Raw genomic sequence first — 21,728 nt, 5'->3', positions numbered from 1 at the left:
AATACATCACTTGATTGGAAATTTAAATCAACCAATCAGCTAAATATAATAACAATGGCACTTAAGTCAAGCATCAAACTGTTAGCTAATGGTCTATGTCTTTATAAGATGCTGGAGTTTAGTTATGTAATCCCAAATAAACGTTATTTTTATTCCACGTCATGCTGTTTCTGTAGGTGATGTAAAAGACAATTCTAGTAACCTGATAATTAAACAATAATCCATTATGATATTACGTCACAGTTTTAAAAATTTAACAGCACAACCTAATACTAATCATCAGTGGATGAAACTGTTTTTCCTGAAGAGAAATACTTCTTATTATAACCCTCCGTCAATCTACCCTTATTTTATTAATTCCGTTTATCAGATATATTCTCAGAAATTTAATGGTCACGACCACCAGCATTCCGACCAACAACAACACACCTGTCAACAGCTTTATGATAGTCTATCATCATTGACTGTGGATCAAAGTACACAAACTATACAAGTGGAAGAATATGAAAAAACTTGCTTTGATTATCTACATAGAGTAGAATTATTGAATTTCTTCTGTAATCGTATGAATAGGTAAGAGGGAAAGCTGTTTTTATATCGTTATATTTGATTCACAACAGCTAAGATCCATATCTTCCAGTTATTAATAAATTTCAATGTTAAGTTGCATAGAATCCGTCATACCTAACATTAGGTATTTTTAATAGTATTTCATAAATAAATCCAGCTGATAAGTTATTACAATAATTTTTCACGACATATTTTTGATTATTCTGAAACTATATATGACAATCGTTCACTATGTGTTCAGCAACAACTATTAGCACACTTAGATTCTTTTATACAAAATAAATCCAATAATTTGTCCTAAATTAGATCAGATGGATTGTAATCTTCGTTTATTGATAGACTCATGACCTGTTAGTATATTTAAGGAATTCATACAACATATTACCCGAGTTATGTTAACGGAGGTGTTAAACTTTTAGTTGATTCGGTAATAAAAACCAAAACATTTTATAAAAAGTATAAAATTAAGAAGTTCGAAACGTAAGTAACTGTTTTCTTTTAATTCGTTATCTACTTACTGTTTAAGTGGCCTTATAATTTTTTTTGTTAGGTTATACATTTAATCTTTTTTTATATTGATTAATGGGGGCAAAAACTAATGTAATCAAAACTGTTAAGTTTCTTGTTGTTTTCTGATTGGATATTTTAATTCCTCCCAATTTCTTTTCTAATCAATATGAATCATTTGATGCAAGTGACTTGGTAAATAATAATGACTCGAATTATTCAATCCTTTCACCATTACTGTTTATTTCTTTAAAGTATTCCTTTTTTAAGATGAATTTTACAACAATTAACTATTATAATATGCAATAATTTTATATCATTACTTTTCCAACTTTTTATACTGTAAATGTAGAAAATGTATTCTAACAAAATTACTGTAGACGTTTAAGCACCTTTAATAATGAATTATTATTCACAAAATTATCATTTATATTAAAGAACACTTTATTAGTTACTAACATCATAATATTTATTAAAACAGACATTTTTCAAAATGATCAATATTCTTTGTATGATTACTCCTACATTTGTATGAAAAGTAACTTCATTGTGGATACATTGTACAAGATCACAAATATTAGTAATAAGATATATATATATATATATATATATATATGATTGAAAATTCCGTTGATCTAATAATGAACGAATTATTATTTCAGTATAAAATAATCAAATAAATTATCAGATAGTTGAACTGTAACTGTTTAAAAGCTAAAAGTTTATGAAATACAAAAATTCAAAAACAAGATCTTTCAAAAACGACAGTCAGTTTGTCGTATTCAAAAAGTTTACTACTGTGTAATATATATATATATATATATATATATATATATATATCTTAGCGATACATGTATTTGTACGCTTCTAAATGAAAATATAAAGCTTTCATATCATGGCTTAAAAGTCTGAAAAAATAAATATTATTTAAAGAATATATATTAGAAGTTAGAACATTGTTTTTCTATGAAATTAAGGTTTCGTTTTTAGTCTGTTGCAAGAACAATAGTGATGTCTGTCAAAAATATTAAGGAGTTCATAAAAAGATCCATAAATTTTGGCCACATCTCCATAATGATGAGTGTTCCAAACTGTTTAGGTGATCTATAAAACCAGTACGAATAAGGCGATACCTTTATATACATTAAAGAAATGTCTATTCATTTAAATTGAGAGGACGTAAATAACAGAAATACAAGTAGTACAAAAAGGTGATGTATTTATCTGATAGTTATAAAATACCTTTCACATGTCGAACTAGAATTCAGCTTTCTATACAAAAAATATTCTTTTAAGTTTACCCTGGTTTCATTTGATACTTATGTGATTTTAAATTTTCTTATCAGATTTCCATCCAAGGAAACAATGGAACAACACGATAGGTGTGCAGCCACAATTCATTTGACTAACCTGCCAGAAAGTCTTTTGAATTCCGGCATAGTTAGTAACACGTCAGCTAATTTGCATATATCTAACTATCCTAATCTGTTGGATAGAGATTCAGTTTATCATAAATCAACTGCGAATTATCAGGATGGTCAAAACAGATCCAATGAGAATGATGAAACTGATGAAATGCTTCTTAAAGCTAGATCAATGTCCTCTGGTGATACTGGTTCTGAAAATTATGAGGAGAAAGAAGATACAAGAGATCATTTCAATTTTGATCTAAGTAAGGAACCAAGCAAGATTTTCGCACTGAAGCAAGATTTTTCTGAAGGTAAAAAAGCAATACAGAAGTTTCAGTCTCTGAGTGTTCCAACATCAACACCTAAACAAATTTCTAAAATCAATGAACTACGAATGAGAAGAAAGCTATTTCTAAGCAAATTAAGGAATGTTAGTTATTCTTGGAGAATGTCTGCCAAGAAAAGATCAAAATTCACAGACAAATTCAGCAAATGGATGAACTTTGACAGTAATCCTAAGCAAAGAATAAAAAATACAGTGTCAAAAACGTTCGAAGGTAAAAATGCTACTTCAATGTTTCCATGTAATCAATATCACCTTACAAAGATAAGTAAATGTACCAACCTGAATTCATCCATCAAAAGTAGTGAATTGACTGCTTCCCTACTTTCGTCTACAGATTTACGACTTACCCATAGTCCAGAACTTACTAAAGGTCAGAATGAATATGATGTAAAAAATGTGGAACATAAATCTCACATAAAACTTGATCCAAGTTCATTAACAACTCCAAACTTAGCTACCACAGCATGTTTTTCGTCTCCGTCTTCTGATAAGACTACTATATCTGATTTACAGGACAACAGTGCAACATCAGAACAGGTTGTTACATTCAATAAAAGCCATATAAATATACAACCAGCCCAAAACAGAAAAACATACGAGTTCAATGACAGCACAGATATATCCTTGAATTTGAATGACAGTTTAGAAGAATTTGATGGTAGTGACACAAGTTTCGACTTAACAACTAGTATCGAAGTAAATAAAAATGACGGATTTTATTCTGTTCAACCAAGCGATATTCAACGCACCTTCAACACATCTCTTTCTTCTCCTTCATCCATACGGTAAGCGCTAACGGGTCACAAAATAATAAGATTACTGTCATATTCAGTGGTATGCTTATAACTTGATTTTCAGCTGAGCTACTTCGATTTATGTTTATATGGATTGAAATACTTGAAGTATTCATAGGTACTTATGAACCTTTATTTCATCTATATAGTGCCTTTTCTGGTCCTTCATGGTCCATGTTGCTCACAGATAGTAAAGAAACTTCCATATGGCATAAATTATTTTGGATGATATGATTTCATTATTAAGAAAAAACACAGGATAAAAAATTGATTATTCATTTTGATAGATGAAAAGTGACATTAAGCACAAGGGCTTTAACGTCAGTTCAACATCTTAAAAATGCAAAAAATTTCAACGTGCACTCTTCTTATCTGATTGAGTATTAACAAAAATGAATTTACTAATAACGCCAAAATCAAAACCGTTTTTTAATGAAACTAACATCGAATTAGAACAAACCTTAGTGATTCATAGAATTACTAGAAAATGATCGCTCGTTTATTTTGCCATTAAAGAAAGGGGTTTACGAAAGCAATTATTTCTTTGTAAAAAAAATATGTTAAAAAACAAACCAATGAAAATGTGCATAGCATTTTGTCACTTTTAAAGTTTACTTAAAAATACATATGATTGGAAATCAAAGGAGAAACAATTAAAAAATAATACATATAGCTTATAAAGTGATCATACAGAGACACACACTCTAGTAAAGTTAATTCTCCAGTTATGAGCCCATTCCCTCAAGGGTGGCTGTTTACCTAAATGGTTCATTCTTATACTTCAGTCTATTCCTTACTGATCTTAATTTATATTTTTATGAGATGTCCGATAAAAATATACAGCTAGTTATATCCATGGTTTAGGTTATTTACATGACTACGATACTTCATGTTATTTTTTTAGCATTATCATTATTACATGGAGTTTATTTTTCTTATCGAACATAGTATGCAAACTTTTCATACCTTACTAATTGATATATATTTACATTTGTCAGTCAATCTGTCAAAGTGGCTATCCATAAATAAATAGAAACTATTCAAAGGCGGTAATTATAATTTATTTTCTTTGAGCTCACTACTGATTGCCTTAACATAATATACCATTTCAAATAATTTTCCATCTTAAATCACAAAACAATTAGCATAAATGTGTAAAGATGATAAAACGGAAATTATGAGTAGAAACTTTATTTCACTAAAAATACCTTAATAGAACAGTTTTATGTGGAATGTACGAAGAGAAATAAGTGGCAGATGTATTTTTGCCCATATGAATCATATGAGGTCATACTGTCACCATAGTGATACTCAATGAATTGTATTTTTCAATTACCAATTTAAGTACTTTGATAACAAACAAAGACGCCTTGGTAAAATCAATTAGACTATTTCGCTTCCATGACCAAATTGTTTTAAGAAAATGTCTTATGATTATCATGTAAATATATTCCATTTAATTATTAATAATCATATCGTAACACATCATTTGAAAATATTCACTTGTTTATATGTTAAATAGCTGAAAAACTTACAGCTTTGAAGCAAATTACTTGAAATGATTTGTTTATCGTAATTAGTCATCTGAAAGTAGTTATTCAGTTTCCCGAGTCACAGTTCGAACAGTTCTAAAGTATTCAAGTTCATTCTCAATATATAACATCTTTTAGCACTAGACTTAAAAGCTCGGCTTCAGGTACGAACGGTGTTTACTTATTCATTTATGTGACAACCAAATACTGGTTAAATGAAAAGTTTAAATTCACTTTAATATTCCATCAAGGAAAAATTGTTAAACAAATTTAAGCGTTAAGTTATTAAAGGACTACTGTAGTTCATTTGTTGGGGGTTTTAGGATTTTTCATAAGCCACGGAAGATATTAGTTTGTGTTTCATTTACAATTTAAAAATTATGTTTTTCAACATACTAGGTATTTTCTGATATTCATCTCTCACCTATGAGAAAATAAGGTTTACAAGTGATTTAATTTACTTCAGTGTTCAACTCCAAATCATGAAATCCAATATGACTTGCTGGATTTACTTAAGATAGATGAAAATTAGCTTTAGGTACTTAATATCTACAGAGGAAAACTGGAACCATTAACGCATGCTTCCATGTGCTTGTAAAACGATTGACTAGAAGTACGATTGTGAGAGAGTGAATTTTTTTCAATAATTTAGCAATGAATTTCTTCTAGTTTGTGAACTAATGTAATTAATTGATTGTTTAGTTCATTCTTAATATCAGCTAAATAAATTGGTAAGTGAATAGACTAATAACAGTACAAACCTAACAAAGAAATTAAAACCTTATTTTAGGATGTATTTTTTGTAATAAATATTTTAGGTATATTCGTATTAACAAATTCAGTATGAACAACACATCATCCATATTAATAATAATCTGTGCACATCCCAGTTTGAAAATATTTTGAATGCTTATATGATTTACCTACTTGTAAGTAGCTAATGTAATCAAAGTAAATTAATTGTTTTCAATGCTTCAGCACGGAAGATCTTTCTCTTGAAGAAGAAGCCCATGACTTGAAGAGTAAAAATGGTAGGTCTGTTCATTAATTGGCACTAAAACTAGTTATATCTTTCTTGCAATATTTCAGTGAGATCGTATTTTAAATAATATGCTTTCTTCACTAATTCAACTTCATGTTTTATGTAAGCTGGCAAGTGATTTTCTAGCTATTTTTATCGAACAAACATTTACATAATTGTTCAGGAAGTAAAAATCTATAAGGTCCAACAAATTTTTTCACAAAGTTTTAAATATAGATGCGCTCATCATCACTAGAATTAATAACGTTTACACAAAACTTATCCACTTATGAATGCGAAATTCTCGTGTCATTCAGTTTAGGAGAATATTTTGAATTGTATGGTCGTTCAACACCATCCTTTTTCTTACTGATCACATTTCATAGCACAACAAGGCTGATTGTCAAGAATATTCGTGGAAAAAGACATCATACGATTTTTCTCTCGGCAAATTGTAGAGACCTCTTATGCCTTTCTGGTGTAAAAATATTTTTGACTTTGCGTTGACCCATACAAGATTTTCAAGTATGCTTTGGGTATTACCGTTGTAGAATATCAATAGACAACCATATAATGTCTAGAGACTTTAAAATATTACATTTCAACCGTATAATTAATAAACATCACTGCTGTGTAAATAATATTAAAACCGAACTTATACGTTGATTTATAATTACTTAATAAGTTAGCTTAACTCATGGTTTGTTGCATAAGGTTCTCTTCAGACAGTCACAAACTTTAATCTGTAAGGGTTTCATTAAGTGCAACATATATTTGCCTAAAATTACTGGGAATGTTGCGTGTACACCAGACATTTTTAAACCGTCATCGTTGCGCTGTCCGTTTGATAGTACCGACTGTCTATTATAAAGGCGTTATATGGTCGACATATACCCTTTTTTCAGAACGAAGAATAGGTATTATTGGTGAACTATATCGTATAAGATTTTTTGTCTTACTTTCAACTGAATACATTTTGTAGAGATCTTTAACTGACTGATATTTTGTCACATATAACCTTCAAAGTAACTCATTTGGAAATCTAATTAGGTATCAAATAGTCAGTATGTGAAAACAAAAGATGTCATTATAAAATTAGACTTGCTAGGATTTCAGTTCCTGAGTTATTTTATGTCTGAAGCGCAGCAATATGCCTATACAATGGATATATCTTGATGAACATCACATTTTCATGAATCACAAATTGTTACTTGTAACTGGATAAAATTCACTTTAAAACTGTTACGTTACATGTCTTCGCTGACACTCATAGTGGCTTCACCTCATTCCAACGTATCCGTAGACTGTGTCAAAAAGGCACATTTTATGGCCGTTATTACTGAAATTTTAGTATCATCAACTTCATATCAATATTTATGAGATTAACGTTACAGGAAAATTTACATATGAAGACAAATTTCCTTAAGGCTCATGAATACGTATTATAGGAAATTCAAAAAGAAATAACATATATATTTTACGGATAACGACTGACAGATAGTTATCACTTATATCAATAAAACGATAGTAAAAAGATGATTGCTTGCTGAGTAACCTGAAAAACACACGAAGTGTATGTATCGTTTTATTTTAAAGAATATTGGGTTTTTCTGTAGGATAAAATAAAGCGATCCATGAAAGCTGTTATCGTTGGTTTGAAAGTACGTCATTATTTAACTATCTATGATGAATTTCACAATTATTTGTTCCATACTTTCTACATAACAAAATGCACTACAATTATCTTTGTGTTAGTCTTTTGATTTGATTATTCTGTGTTATTATGAAAATATTACGTCTTAGTTAGTGTCTCACTGTTAAAATTGTTGGAACGCGTTACGATCCTTGTGATATTTTCTCATTTTAATAACAGTTGATCTAATATCTGTTTCTACTGAATGTCATGCATTTTGTTACGTCATATTGTGATAGCAGTCTATCTAGACATGTTTATTACTCACTATCTAGATTTAGAATATTACATCTGTAATTAGACAGTAGAATACTGTGGTGACCAAATTTTTTTAGCTTGGTTATGTACAAGCTATAGCTTTACTGTTTCCATGGTCTCTCAGTTATTACTACTCATATGCCTGCTTGTAGAAAAATCACATCTATTCGTCGATTGTATAGTTTTTTTTAAAAACTACTGATGAGTAGTCCACAAGATTGCACGAAAACGTTGTACTTTACAGTTCGAGTGAAGATATGTATATTTCCTAAATCATAATAATTTCAGTAAACAAACGGTGATTCGTTAGTGATGCAACAAATTGTTGCACAAAGCTTATGGGATTGTCATTCGTATTACTATACACGTATGTTTCAGCGTCATTTTTTAAATCTGTCCTAATTAATTCATATTTTATGAATATGGGCTGGGAAAAAAATTCTACTACGAATGACTAACACTTAGTCATACTCATTAAATATTCATATTGTATGAGCAAATTGTTTTCACAGCACTTCTCGTTATTACTAAGTCAGTATTATTTTTCTAATTTGTGTTTACTAGCCAAAACACTCATTAATTTTAACAAATTTGCTATAATTCATACCTTAACATGCTTCCATCAGCAGTGACATGTCTGGCGAAAGATGATGCATTTCTAAGAAATGGTAGAAGTTTGATGAGCACAACTTATTTATCTTTAACTGAGTGCTTGTTTACAAATTAACCCTTAGATAAAATGAATCTGTACACAATCCTATATCATATGCTATTTTGTTCGTTACTTTATTGAATTGGTACCGAGGCTTTTCTTTTTTAGGATTATCTTAACGTCTAGCAGTTTATAGATATGTTACCTTTGTTACTAACAGGAATTGATTATCATGTTGAAAATTAAAGTACTAAAGACAGCCTAATCATTTGGTTTCGAATTTGTTTATGGTTTATTGAAAAATATACTACGTTTTAACCTTGTGAAACTTAAAGTGTATACAGAAAATTGGTAACTTTTGTAGTTATATTGACAGTGTCCTTTGTCATTAATATGATACTAAAACCTAGTAACAGTTTATCACTCTATCAATGGATGATTTTTCCATATTCTCAAATGAATAAATCTACTAATTCATGTGATATGTAAGCGAGCTCGTTGATCACAACTTCATATTGAAAATTTAGCAACTGTCACGTAGTTATCCACTACTGGGGAGACAGCTTGCGAAAATACGTTTATCTCGTTAAGATCAATCTATTTGTCAGCCACATTTAATTTTTACTTCAAATACATTTATTATGCTTAGTGTAAATTAATGACTTGACAAAATAGGGTTAGTTTTAATTATTTTCATAGCTTCCTTCTATTATTTGATCACATATCCAATTAACAATTTAATGTAAAGCATTATGAGATGAATATAGAATACATACAAACATTTGTATTTGATTCGTTTATTAAGCGTACTATAATGTTTTGTTAATATATGTATAATTCTACCTAGAGAACTTATCGAGATTGAAAAATAAGAAATAATTAACTAAAAAAAACGATTACTACCATATTTAACTTATTTTTATTATTTTTGTTAGCACTTCTTATATTTTACAAGTAGTAGAGATTATTGTTTTTCATTATATCAAAAATTGTTAGTTAACAGATATATTCACTTCCTGCCTTTGTTTCATTAGAATAACCTTGATATATACTTACCTCCTGGTTGTTTGCTTTGCTTCTGTTCTACTTTGTAAAATTCACCCTTCCAAATGCTCTTTTAATTGCCCACATAGACTAGACTAATGCCATTGAGTTCTGATTGGTAAATTTAACTGGCTTTCTGAGAAAGAAAAAATGCATATATATTCACATACTCAAGTGAATTGTATACACTATTTAAATCATATGTCTGTAGGAAAATAATTATTTTCCGTCTACCTTAACTAGTAGATTTGCATTTTTGTTACACAATTTAAATAACTGCCTTCATTATACTTAAGTTAAAAAGTAAAATGATCAAATTACATGGAATTAAGTAATTTAACTCAGTAATTTTTATCAATAATTCCGTCGATTCATACACTATAAACTCATGCAAGATGTGCTCGTTAAATTGAATATCATGTTTCATGAAAGTTTGAAAAAATCAAAAGTCTATATTATAAACTCTAGTTAATTTTCAACGTTCGTTATTGGAAATATTTTAGTATGGGTTCTTGTATATCATGCTGTCAAAGAAGTAAGTAGTATTCACTTTTGTTACATGCATGGAAGATATTCAATCAGTTCTTCAATGCAAACCGGTTCATTGTATTTTTATAGTATTCTTCTAACGATTTTAAGTCTCTAAGAACAAATGTATTATTTTAGATAATCTATCTCATAAAGAGTTAAATAATTAATGCATAAAAGATAATAACTTTATGACAATTATCATTCTGATAAGTGGATATGTTTGAATTAATTTTTTAGTTAACTTAATTTTGTCTTCATTACATTGCATATTCCTTGTGTTAACTTATTCGTAATACTGTCTTGGCGAAATAGATAACTGTGAAGCAAGAGCCATGGATATTATACATGTGACATAAAACGTGCTAATATGTAATGTATATTGTCTTGATTGGTGAATTTTGGTGAAAATTAGAAATCTAGTGAGTAATATTTGTTAAAAACGAAGTATTTCGTTATCCTCTTACATTCAGAATTTTTAACTTGAACTTTTAAAATTGGGTGGTGTTTATATTGCGAAATCGTATACGGTTTTTTGCACTTCCAAATCTGAAATAAAATTCATCTAAATTGTCCATTTTACTTGGTACTAAATATTTTTACATGAAATTCTTTGTAACTAAATGTATTAGAGAAATGGTCGGTAAACGTAATTGTTACGATTAGCTCTGTTTATATGCTATTTAAACCGTATTAACATGAAAAATGACATATCTTGTTGTTACTTATGTGTACACTCTATGTTAATTTTCATTGTTGGTGAAGCCAAATGATGTAGTTTTGCCTGATGTAGATGTTATCAAAAAGCTAAGAATTTTGAAAGGCTTGATAATAACCAGTAAAGTTTTGGAATGTTGCTTCAGGATTGGATTGTGTTGATATTAAGATTGATCATTGGAGTGAAGTAGTTAATAGTATTGAGCACTTAATTACTCATCATCCTTTGTTGCCTGATGGCTGAAGAAGACTTCTCATGACTTCAGTAACCTCTTCTGGGTTTTACTGAATCGCAACCTATTTGGTTCGAGTAAGACTTCTGTCTTCTTAGGGACATAGTGTACTGCTAAGAATCAACTCTGGTAAGGTTTGCATTTATGAAAGAGGATCAGTCAAAATAGAAAGCAAAGGCAGATTGAAAGTATTTTACATCAGATGCATTGGGAGTACTACTTATTTATGTTGAGATAGCGGGTAGCCAGTGCTAAGATCATTGGGTTGAAATTAAAAAAATCAGTTGACGGATTTATGAGTCTTCAGTGATCATGTTGGTTGAGTAGTGTGTTATGTATTCCTAATCTCTACCCACATAGATGGTTAGGGCTTTTTAATGTAAGACTAGGTTAGTATGTGCATACCATAACTTTAGTCCTCGCAATCATTTTCCAATTTTGGGGACGTCGGGTAAAATGCCACAAAATCGACTAAAGTGGAATAGATATAATAACTGTTTGTCGTTTCCTACCACTCTAAATTCTAATATTATTTGATACATTTTGTTCAACAATTCCATTTATTTATCCTTCGAGTGACATTCTTGGTATTCCATCTTTTTCGCATTTTCATTCATCCCATCAGCATTTTGATTCCTTGGATATTCGTTTTCTTCGTTTCACCTCATTGTTCTTATATAATTAGGTGTCGTTAAGCGATTGACGTTTTTGCCAGGTCATACGTTTATTACTTCTGGGTGGCTTACATAATTACTTTACAAAAATCATAAACCAAACAATTTTTAGAGTATCAAAGTACCACTTTAAAAGCTCCGTATATCGCCATCCATTACAGATTGGTAGGCTTTACTTTTCCCTTGTCTTATTTCTTCACAAAGCATTTCAACTACTAATAAACAAGGAGATATTTGACCTTTCGATTCATGATTAACATCGAACGTAACCCATGTTATCATTAAAGAAGAATTATAGACAATTTAGCAAAGGAAATTTGTTTACTAAAATATCACTTACTCAAGGTGTACAGTCATATTTACGGCTAATCCGCAGTTGATATAGTCTAATAAAAAGTAGAAGGACGATAACATCCAATCATTCGTCAGAGAATATTGATTAACGTTCGGTAATCCAAAGAAAAATATTAGGGTGAAACCAACTGTGTCAAACATAATCGTTCACTTGATGTCTCTCAGATGAATGAAGAATCAATCACAAACGTGTAAGTGATAATGATGAATGGTTAAAAGTGAAAGTTCCAAAACATTAGAAGAATGTATTACCAGTCAAATTACTGTTTTTAAAGGTAAGGTGCTAATGCCATAGAAGAATGATGGCTCGCATGTGTCTATTTGGCACACAAAGTTCAAGTTTGAGAAAATGCATTGCTAACACTCCTGCGGTGCACAATTTATTGATTTGTACACTTCTTGAGTTGAATCATTTGACTGTACAGATTATAAGAGATCTGTCAAGTTGGATAGTGTGATCAGAGCTTACAAGATGTTTCATTAATGAACTATTAAGTTTTTGATTGAAATTATGAACCTATTGGTGTGAAACCACCATTGAAAATCTGAAAGCACTGGACGGCCTTTTCGTTCTATTATGGGACTCCTCAGCTGCGTGTATCTACGACCCCGCTCGCGAGATTCAAACCCAGGGCCTTTGGTCACATGCGCGAAGGCTTAAACTTTAGACCGCTGAGCGGACAACCAACGGTGTTAATGTTTAACCTCAGCCAACCCACGAAATCGCGAAACGATCTTTCATTGTACTGAGGTAGATGCCTACCTCTACCTGACATGGATGCCGGCTCAGTGGGATAGAGGTTAAGAGTTCCCGCGCGGGACTATAGGCCCTGAATTCGAACCTCGCGAGCAGGATCGTGGGTACGCATCGCTGAGGAGTACCACACTAGAACGAAAAGGCAGTCCAGTGCTTTCAGATTTTCAACGGTGGTTTCACATCAATCGATTCATGATCTCAATCAAAAACTTAATAATCTCCACAAACCCATAGTGATAATGAACTATTAATTGTTTTACATCAGCTCGAAAACCATGTAGGATAATGTTTGTAGATGTATTTGGAAAGCTCTCGGCTAGTTTGGCCAGTGTAATCTGCTCCACAAGTACAAGTAAAGATAAATGCACAGTGAAGTGACCCAATTTGGAAGTTTATGTTTGACATATCCACGAATGACAGGACAGCTACATAAAACGATAGAAAGCTTAGTAACAGAACATGACTAACAGACAAAAATTATCCGCATTGCACTAAATCCCTAGTTTTTGTTCATCAAATGAAACAATATATTTTACAAATGTTAAAAATAACTTTTGGTGCATGAGATGAGATCATTGAAGGTAAGATTTTTTGTTTATTCGACAAAGATAATAAATATATGAAGACTAGAACTTTGTCAACAAATGCCTTGAAAATAAGTTCTCTTTTACTGCTCTTAATTGCAAACACATCATATATTTTTATTAATTATTTGACTGTAACATCCTTTAGATATTTGTGAGAACATTATGATTTTAAATCTGTTAGCGTAGAAAAATGCTTGTTCTTAAGGTGTTATATCCAAAATTATGAATATCATATCAATAACACAGGGAACATTAACGATTTCAGTCATTCAAATGTAAATTTAACTTGTTATATTTTGTTGTATCTCAAGTTTATAATTTGAAAACTAAAATTTTCGTGTGGATACTATCTGAGTTTATTAATTTATATATACAAGTTCTTTACGTGGTATATGGAAATAAAACAAGTATTTAAATACTCAAGATTATTATTTATCACTTATGTGTCTCCAACACAAAATTGGATTTTAGTTCGCTTCAATGACTAACTAAAACATGACAAAATTCTTTTTTTTTCAATAAATTTCAAGCGTTTAATGAAAAATGAAGCGTGAGAGCGGTACTAATAACCTGATTATTTCGTTCTTAAAACTATACATTCAGTTTTGTCAATCAAAACATTTTATATAGTTGTTGATGACAAAAACTATTGAACTTGATTGACACTGAAACAGGAAAACGTAAACTTAAACAGATATACGAAAGCAACATCATACTTGGCCAAAATGAGGGAATGAGGGTGAATAATGTGCGTAGTAATAATGTACTTTGTGAACATTGGTCATTTTACTTGATCACATTTGTCATTCATAGATATCTAAAAAACAACTATAAGCCTAACAAGGATAAAATAATCCTGTTTTGTTAGTTTTGCTGAACCCTCTGTCATATACATGAAGAAACTAGATGTATAAGTACACAAAAATTTATTTAGCACTTAGTACTACTTTAGACGTAGTCTTTAAATTTGCAAACCATTACCCTATCGTATTCTTAATCCAGAACGATTTATTCGCTTTATCAAGTTGTTTAGATTAGATCTGATAATAAAGCTTATCGTCTTACTTTCATAACTATTAATTACCAATTGGATTCAGTATCTGTCCTAGGTTAATTATCAATCATTCTAACTATCTGCCCTCAGAGTTACATCAGGAATAACACATTATGTTTGTTTTATTTCAGCCTTATTGTGATTGCATCCAATAATTTACAAACAGTATAAATTGTCATCATAACAGCTGTGGTATTTAAGATCGTACAGCTTTAAGAATGAAATTGTCGATAAACTGACATTGAACGGACTAAAGTTTTCTATGCAATTCTAACGATAAATGTTGAGCGCATGACCATAGATATCAAAGTAATAGTAATTGGTCCAAGTGCTTCTGAAATATGTGTTCAGTTTGTACTGTAGAACACCTTTTTGAATAAAATAAGTATTCATTTGGTATTATATCGTTTCTTCAATGATCTGCTTCTTCAAAAACCTTGGGAAACATTTAGTTTTGAGTAAATATGGAAATTTGGTAATCTTCATGATTTTAAAACAATTTTCACCAGTTATAAATAAATAATATATTTGTAATACCCCAATGAGTAGAATTATTAGATTTTCTGACGTTTCGTGACTTAGTTTAAGCCGCTTCTTCAGAGAATAAATAACCAAATTTGGTTATTTACAAACACTGGACAACTGTATTTCGATGAAGCTCTGAACAAAATAGCCTTATAAAATCATAAAAATTAACTTCTTTGAGCACGACTGAAATTTCTTCTGGTAGCTTTAAGTACGTCTTCTAAATCCGATAGAACTCCGAATTATGAGTATAAAAATAGAAGAACATTTCCTGCCCAAATTATATAACTGTGTTCTTGAGCGCTCTCAGCTATGGAAACTTTACTACAAACAGCATGCTTGGAAACAAATACCTTGTGGCTTTAACCACGTCTGAACTTAGATCTGACGTACTAATAGCGTGATTACTAAACTTTGTTGTTAATAAAATGTTCATCATCTCACAAGCTAATGAGTTGTATACCAATATTAAACCTATGATAACCAGTAAGATCATTTTTACAACTATGAACAGTATTAGAAGACACCTTTGTAATGTCCGCGTTGTATACACTAACTATTAGATGTCTAGTGATTGCACTTGTCAATACTTTTCTTCTTTACAAACAGAGTTTTCAAGGAATGCGTTTGGAAAGTCTCTAGTTCCCCCTTCCTTCAGTCTTTCCGATTTGCTTACTTTCATAGGTACATATAAGTTCATAAATACATATCGAGTTGACGTCATATGGGTATTGATCCACTTTTTATTGGTTTAAGAAACGGCTGGTGTTATGTGCTGGAAATAGTTGGACTGCAGAGAATTTTCTTTTGAACCCTCCTTTATTCCTTTTATCAGTTCCATCTGAATTCTCATTTTTAAATGCAAGATGAATGAACATAGGTTTTTTGTTACAGGTACATATTTTATCGTCAAGTAAGATATTTTGTTATAGTAGACATTTTATTCAAGGACCGGATTTGGAAAATTTGATTTCTATAGAGCATATATCAGGGTTCATTTTATTTCTAAATGATTGTAATTTCAATGGCTTTACTGATGAAGTTATTTAAATTTTGATTGAAAGTTATTTTGTTTCATGGGAACCTACAAGTTGTTTCCATTGGATCATTGAAAAATAATAGATGTGTAGTTTTATAAGTTGTCATGAGTGAGATTCGATAAACAACAGTAGTTACTAATCAATAATGAAAATGTTTACATTCGAGTGTATTAAAACTAATTGGTTAAGATTAAAATTTATTATTCACTTGTTATAACCCTGGTCGTATTACAGAAAAACGATTAAATGCACAATAATCAAAACAAAACAGTTAATAAATACTGGGTTATCTTAGTTATTTTAGAGTTTAAAATTGTTATTGTTAGTATGTAAATTACACAAGAATTTTTTTTGTGTTGATGTGAAACAAACACTTTATGATGAAAGTACCTGAAAATATATTCTAACCACAGAACTACTAAGTTTATCTTCATTATCTCTTCGATATTTCGAGTCAAACCAAAACAAACCGAAATATAATTTTAGGTTTCCTCATCTTCAAACCTTAGATTGTCAGGTATCCATTGGCTGAAATTTCAAAATTAATACTTAAATTATTTAATTAACAGGGTGTAACAACTCGTAAAATCTATAACTCAAATAAAAACCTATTGTAAATATTTGATTCATCTACTTAGGCATTTATAAAATTGACTTGGTTTTCAACAAATCCTAATAAATTAAATTAGCAGTTCTAACTGAATCTTTTTGAATTAGAGATTATTTCGCATGTCGAAACTATTGTGAATTGTTTGTTTATTCACCATAGCAAATAGATTTTATTCTTTTTTTTTTACGTTGAATATATATTCTGTAGTCGTATATGATAGACTTCGATGCTCAGGGCGTAGCTTTTTATTGTTAGTTGCACAACATTTTTAGACTTTAATGCTTTGTTCGTCTTTCCTTTCTTCTTTTTTCCCTTCTACGAAAAAATAATAGGTAGCAAAAGTTATTTACCTTGAAGAATCAAAGTTTTATTTAGAAAAAAACATTCCTCAACTCTAATTAAGGAAAAACCATTCTATTTGACTTTAAGAAAACGTCTTTTATAATTTATTAAATCGTTGTCTATTATATGCCACTTTGAGTTGACTGAATAACCATTTTATCACACTACAATATAATTTATACTCTTAAGTAATGTGAATGAAGGATTGAACAAAAATACGAATAAATCTGTTACTTATTTTAAACGAGGTCTAAATGTTACCAGTAATTGCCGTAATACACGATTAGTAAAAATTTAATCATATTATAGTGACTAATGGAATATTGGAATATTAAAAACTCTCATATTGTGAATTGGAATGCCATATGTGAGCGAATAATATTGTTTTCAATTAAATCTTCATCAGGCATTACTCTAATATACAATAATATTTATTCGCGTATATGAAAATATTTTTTCGTCAAACTCTTTTTCAAATATGTGCTTGACTGCCTAATTATTTCAACACTTATTATTACGTAATTCTAATAATTTTTAATGAATGTTATTTCAATGTCCACTTTTTCAAGTCTTTGACTTACTGCTTATTATGAAACATTGATCTAAACCTTTATTATACTTATCACAATTACTACATTTGTCGTTATGTACTTTTTACTTTTCATGTCTATTTGTACAATTTATTTGACTGTTATCACTGACTCATTAACTGTCTTGATTAGTTTAATATTTTCATATATGCAAATAAATATTACTACATATAAGAGTAATGCCTGACCAAGATCTAATTAAACAATCGAAAATGGTCAGGCAATTTCGTGGATTGGTTGAGGTTAGACATTAACACCGTTGGACGCCGGCTCAGTGGTCTAATAGGTTAAGGGTTCACGTGCTTGACCGAAGGCCCTGGGTTCGAATCCCGCGAGCAGAATCGTGGATGCGCACTGCTGAATAGTTCCACAATAGGACGAAAAGGCCGTCCAGTGCTTCCAGGTTTTCAATGTTGGTCTAACATCAATCGGTTCAAGATCTCAATTAATAATTTAATAATCGCCACAACCCTATACTGAAAAAAAGATATCTAACTTGGAAGTAAATATATCACTATATAATCTCTTATTATTTATATAATTGAAATTTTCATATTTCATGCGTTGAGGAAGTTCACATTGTACAGAAACCACTAATATATTCTCATATTGAAGGTTAAATATCTTTGTATAAAAGGTTCAAATATATGTACTTTAAATTTTATTTTCAAAATGTTATTTGTTTGCTGTCTAGAATTCTGTATTTGCAATACCAAACAAATTTAATCACAAACATTATCTCATTTAACTTTAAAAATGTGGAATAATGTAGTGAATTATTCATTTTAATTTTGATGTACTCAATTTATTGATTAGTCATTTTGCTCAGTTATTATTTGTATTTATTTCCGGTGTAAAACTAAATAGAATAAGCTGTTTTCCAGTCGAGTGGTTCTGGTTGTTGTTTTTCTCCCGCATTAGTTATTAACTTTGGACAGAGATATTTTTTATAAAAAAAAGGGGTTACACGTAATTAGTTTATACACCAGTTAATATAAAATCAAACGTGTCTTTAAAAAATTGTTGGTAACTTTATTATAGGTTTTTTCATATGTTTACTGACAGATAAATAAGTAGTTAATCAGTGTTAGGAAATCTGATTATTCTGTGTAGGCTAATTCATTTGTTAATTGCATTATCTTGTCATACTGTTGTCTCATTAGTGTATTACAATTCTTCATGAGAAAATAATTACCAATATATTTTTCAAGCTTAATATGAGGCTTAACTCATCGATAAAGTAATATTTCGATAATGCAATGAGAAGACGTAGTTTATCAGAATTATGTGATATATTTGCGCAATACATTTCGAACAATCTGATCACACATATACTTGTTAAGAACATTTATATATGAAAAATTAAAAGGTCAACTAGACAGGTTAAGGGTAAGTCATAACATATTAAAGTACACAAAAACAAATGTGATTACCACTCTGGATAGTAAATCAGTACTACCAGGGTAGGTTAAGTGTAAGCACAAATTGTTTTTGAACACATAAAGGGGGTTTCAATTTTCGTATAGCCGAGGCTTCAATAAACCTTAGTATACGTCCTTGAAGGCTTTTGTACAACACAACAAATGCTGATTTGATATCAACCTTATGACCCGTCTCAATCAAATGTTTCGCAATGGATGATGATGTCTGTCTATCCTGTGATCTTATTTCACCATCGGAATTCATCTGATTCTGCAACCATTTTGGTATATGTTCACCCACCCTTAATTGCAAATCGCGATTGCTCCTCCCTACGTACGTGTTTCCACACATACATGTAAATTTATAGACACAATGGGATGTGAAACAATCGTTTTCGTGCTGTTTGGGCTTTTGGTGAAACATAGAGAATCAAAGTTGGTTTAAAGCCAAACTAGTGGATATAGCGCATCATTTTCATTCTTCTGGACCAAAGCAGAGAAGCATATTAACTTCTCAGCATTTCAAATCATTAAAAGAATTGCGAAATAATGCCGATATTATTATACTTAAACCCGATAAAGGATCTGGTGTTGTTATTATGAATAAGTCAGATTACAAAAATAAAATGGAATCCATTCTCAGTGATAAAAGCACATTTTTGGCTGATGTTGACTTTGATGGATTACGTAAATTAGAAAAGAAAGTAAACTCGAATCTTGTGAAACTGTTAAACATGAATGCTATTAACAAAGATGAGTTTAATTTATTAAAACCTATGGGTTCAGCATATCCTAATTTATATGGATTACCGAAAATTCATAAGCCGAATACCCCCCTACGTCCAATTCTATCTATGTGTCGGTCACCTACACACAACCTTGCAAAATGGCTTGCGAAATTATTAAACCCTTTCAGAAATCAATATGGTAAGTATTCTTTGACTGACTCATTCGAATTAATTAATTACTTAAAGGATATAAAGGCAAAGACAATGTGCTCCTTTGATGTAAACACTTTATTTACAAATGTACCTCTTAGGAAAACCATTGATATTTTGTGTGACTTTATTTTTTCGAAAATCCTTCCACTGCCTTTTCCTGTTAAAACTCTTAAAGATTTATTATTATTATGTACAGATAATGTAAAATTCACATTTGAAGGTGAACACTTCAGACAAATAGATGGTGTAGCTATGGGCAGCCCTCTAAGACCATTGCTGGCTGATGTGTTCATGGGATATGTGGAAAATTTAGTTGGAGACTCAATTCGAAAGATGGGTCTGTATAGACGATATGTAGATGACATAATAATCATAGGTGATAAAATTGAACACATAAACCGCTTGTTAGGAGAATTCAATAGTAGTCAAAAGCACATTTCTCTTACATGTGAAGAAGAGAAGAACAACCAACTTCCTTTTCTTGACATCCTGATTACTAGGAAAGATGATGGTTCCATCAAACGTGCTACATATATAAAACCAACATGGACAGGACAATATCTTAATTTTCATAGTCACTGCCCTATTCATTATAAACGCGGTTTAATAAAGAGCTTATTCAATAGAATCAATCGTATTTGTACTAGTGATACTACTGAAGTAGAGATGAAGCTCTTGACTGATGCGTTAATCAATAATGATTACCCTTTGAAGTTCATAAACCGCTGAAAGGGTTGCAATATGACTAGACCTATGACGCTTCTGGCACCCAAAAATCGAGTTTATATTACGCTAGCACTCAGAGGTGACACAAATAGTCTCATGTTGAAACAGAGACTTAAATTAGCTATCAACCGGACATTTTATGCAGCCCAACTTGTTATTATCGAAAAGACAAGGTCTATGTTTTACCAAAAGCCCAAACAGCACGAAAACGATTGTTTCACATCCCATTGTGTCTATAAATTTACATGTATGTGTGGAAACACGTACGTAGGGAGGAGCAATCGCGATTTGCAATTAAGGGTGGGTGAACATATACCAAAATGGTTGCAGAATCAGATGAATTCCGATGGTGAAATAAGATCACAGGATAGACAGACATCATCATCCATTGCGAAACATTTGATTGAGACGGGTCATAAGGTTGATATCAAATCAGCATTTGTTGTGTTGTGCAAAAGCCTTCAAGGACGTATACTAAGGTTTATTGAAGCCTCGGCTATACGAAAATTGAAACCCCCTTTATGTGTTCAAAAACAATTTGTGCTTACACTTAACCTACCCTGGTAGTACTGATTTACTATCCAGAGTGGTAATCACATTTGTTTTTGTGTACTTTAATATGTTATGACTTACCCTTAACCTGTCTAGTTGACCTTTTAATTTTTCATATATAAATGTTCTTAACAAGTATATGTGTGATCAGATTGTTCGAAATGTATTGCGCAAATATATCACATAATTCTGATAAACTACGTCTTCCCATTGCATTATCGAAATTTATCAAAGGGACTAATTGTTTTGAA

The 21,728-nt window shown here is 30.6% G+C and overlaps 1 protein-coding gene across 1 annotated transcript in view; it reads left to right on the top strand.

Moving 5' to 3' along the window:
* MS3_00009341 (uncharacterized protein) overlaps positions 1–21,728 on the top strand; it is a 45,048-nt gene that overhangs the window by 6,994 nt on the left and 16,326 nt on the right. The window contains exons 7-9 of the mRNA XM_051217701.1: positions 371–573; positions 2,424–3,617; positions 6,137–6,189. Coding sequence (XP_051073958.1) covers positions 371–573; positions 2,424–3,617; positions 6,137–6,189 — 1,450 coding nt within the window. The remainder of the gene's footprint in view (positions 1–370; positions 574–2,423; positions 3,618–6,136; positions 6,190–21,728) is intronic.

The sequence above is a fragment of the Schistosoma haematobium genome, chromosome 1 (genome assembly GCF_000699445.3).
Source record: "Schistosoma haematobium chromosome 1, whole genome shotgun sequence".
Classification (NCBI taxonomy): Eukaryota; Metazoa; Platyhelminthes; class Trematoda; order Strigeidida; family Schistosomatidae; genus Schistosoma; species Schistosoma haematobium.
This window is presented reverse-complemented; position numbering and strand designations above follow the sequence as displayed.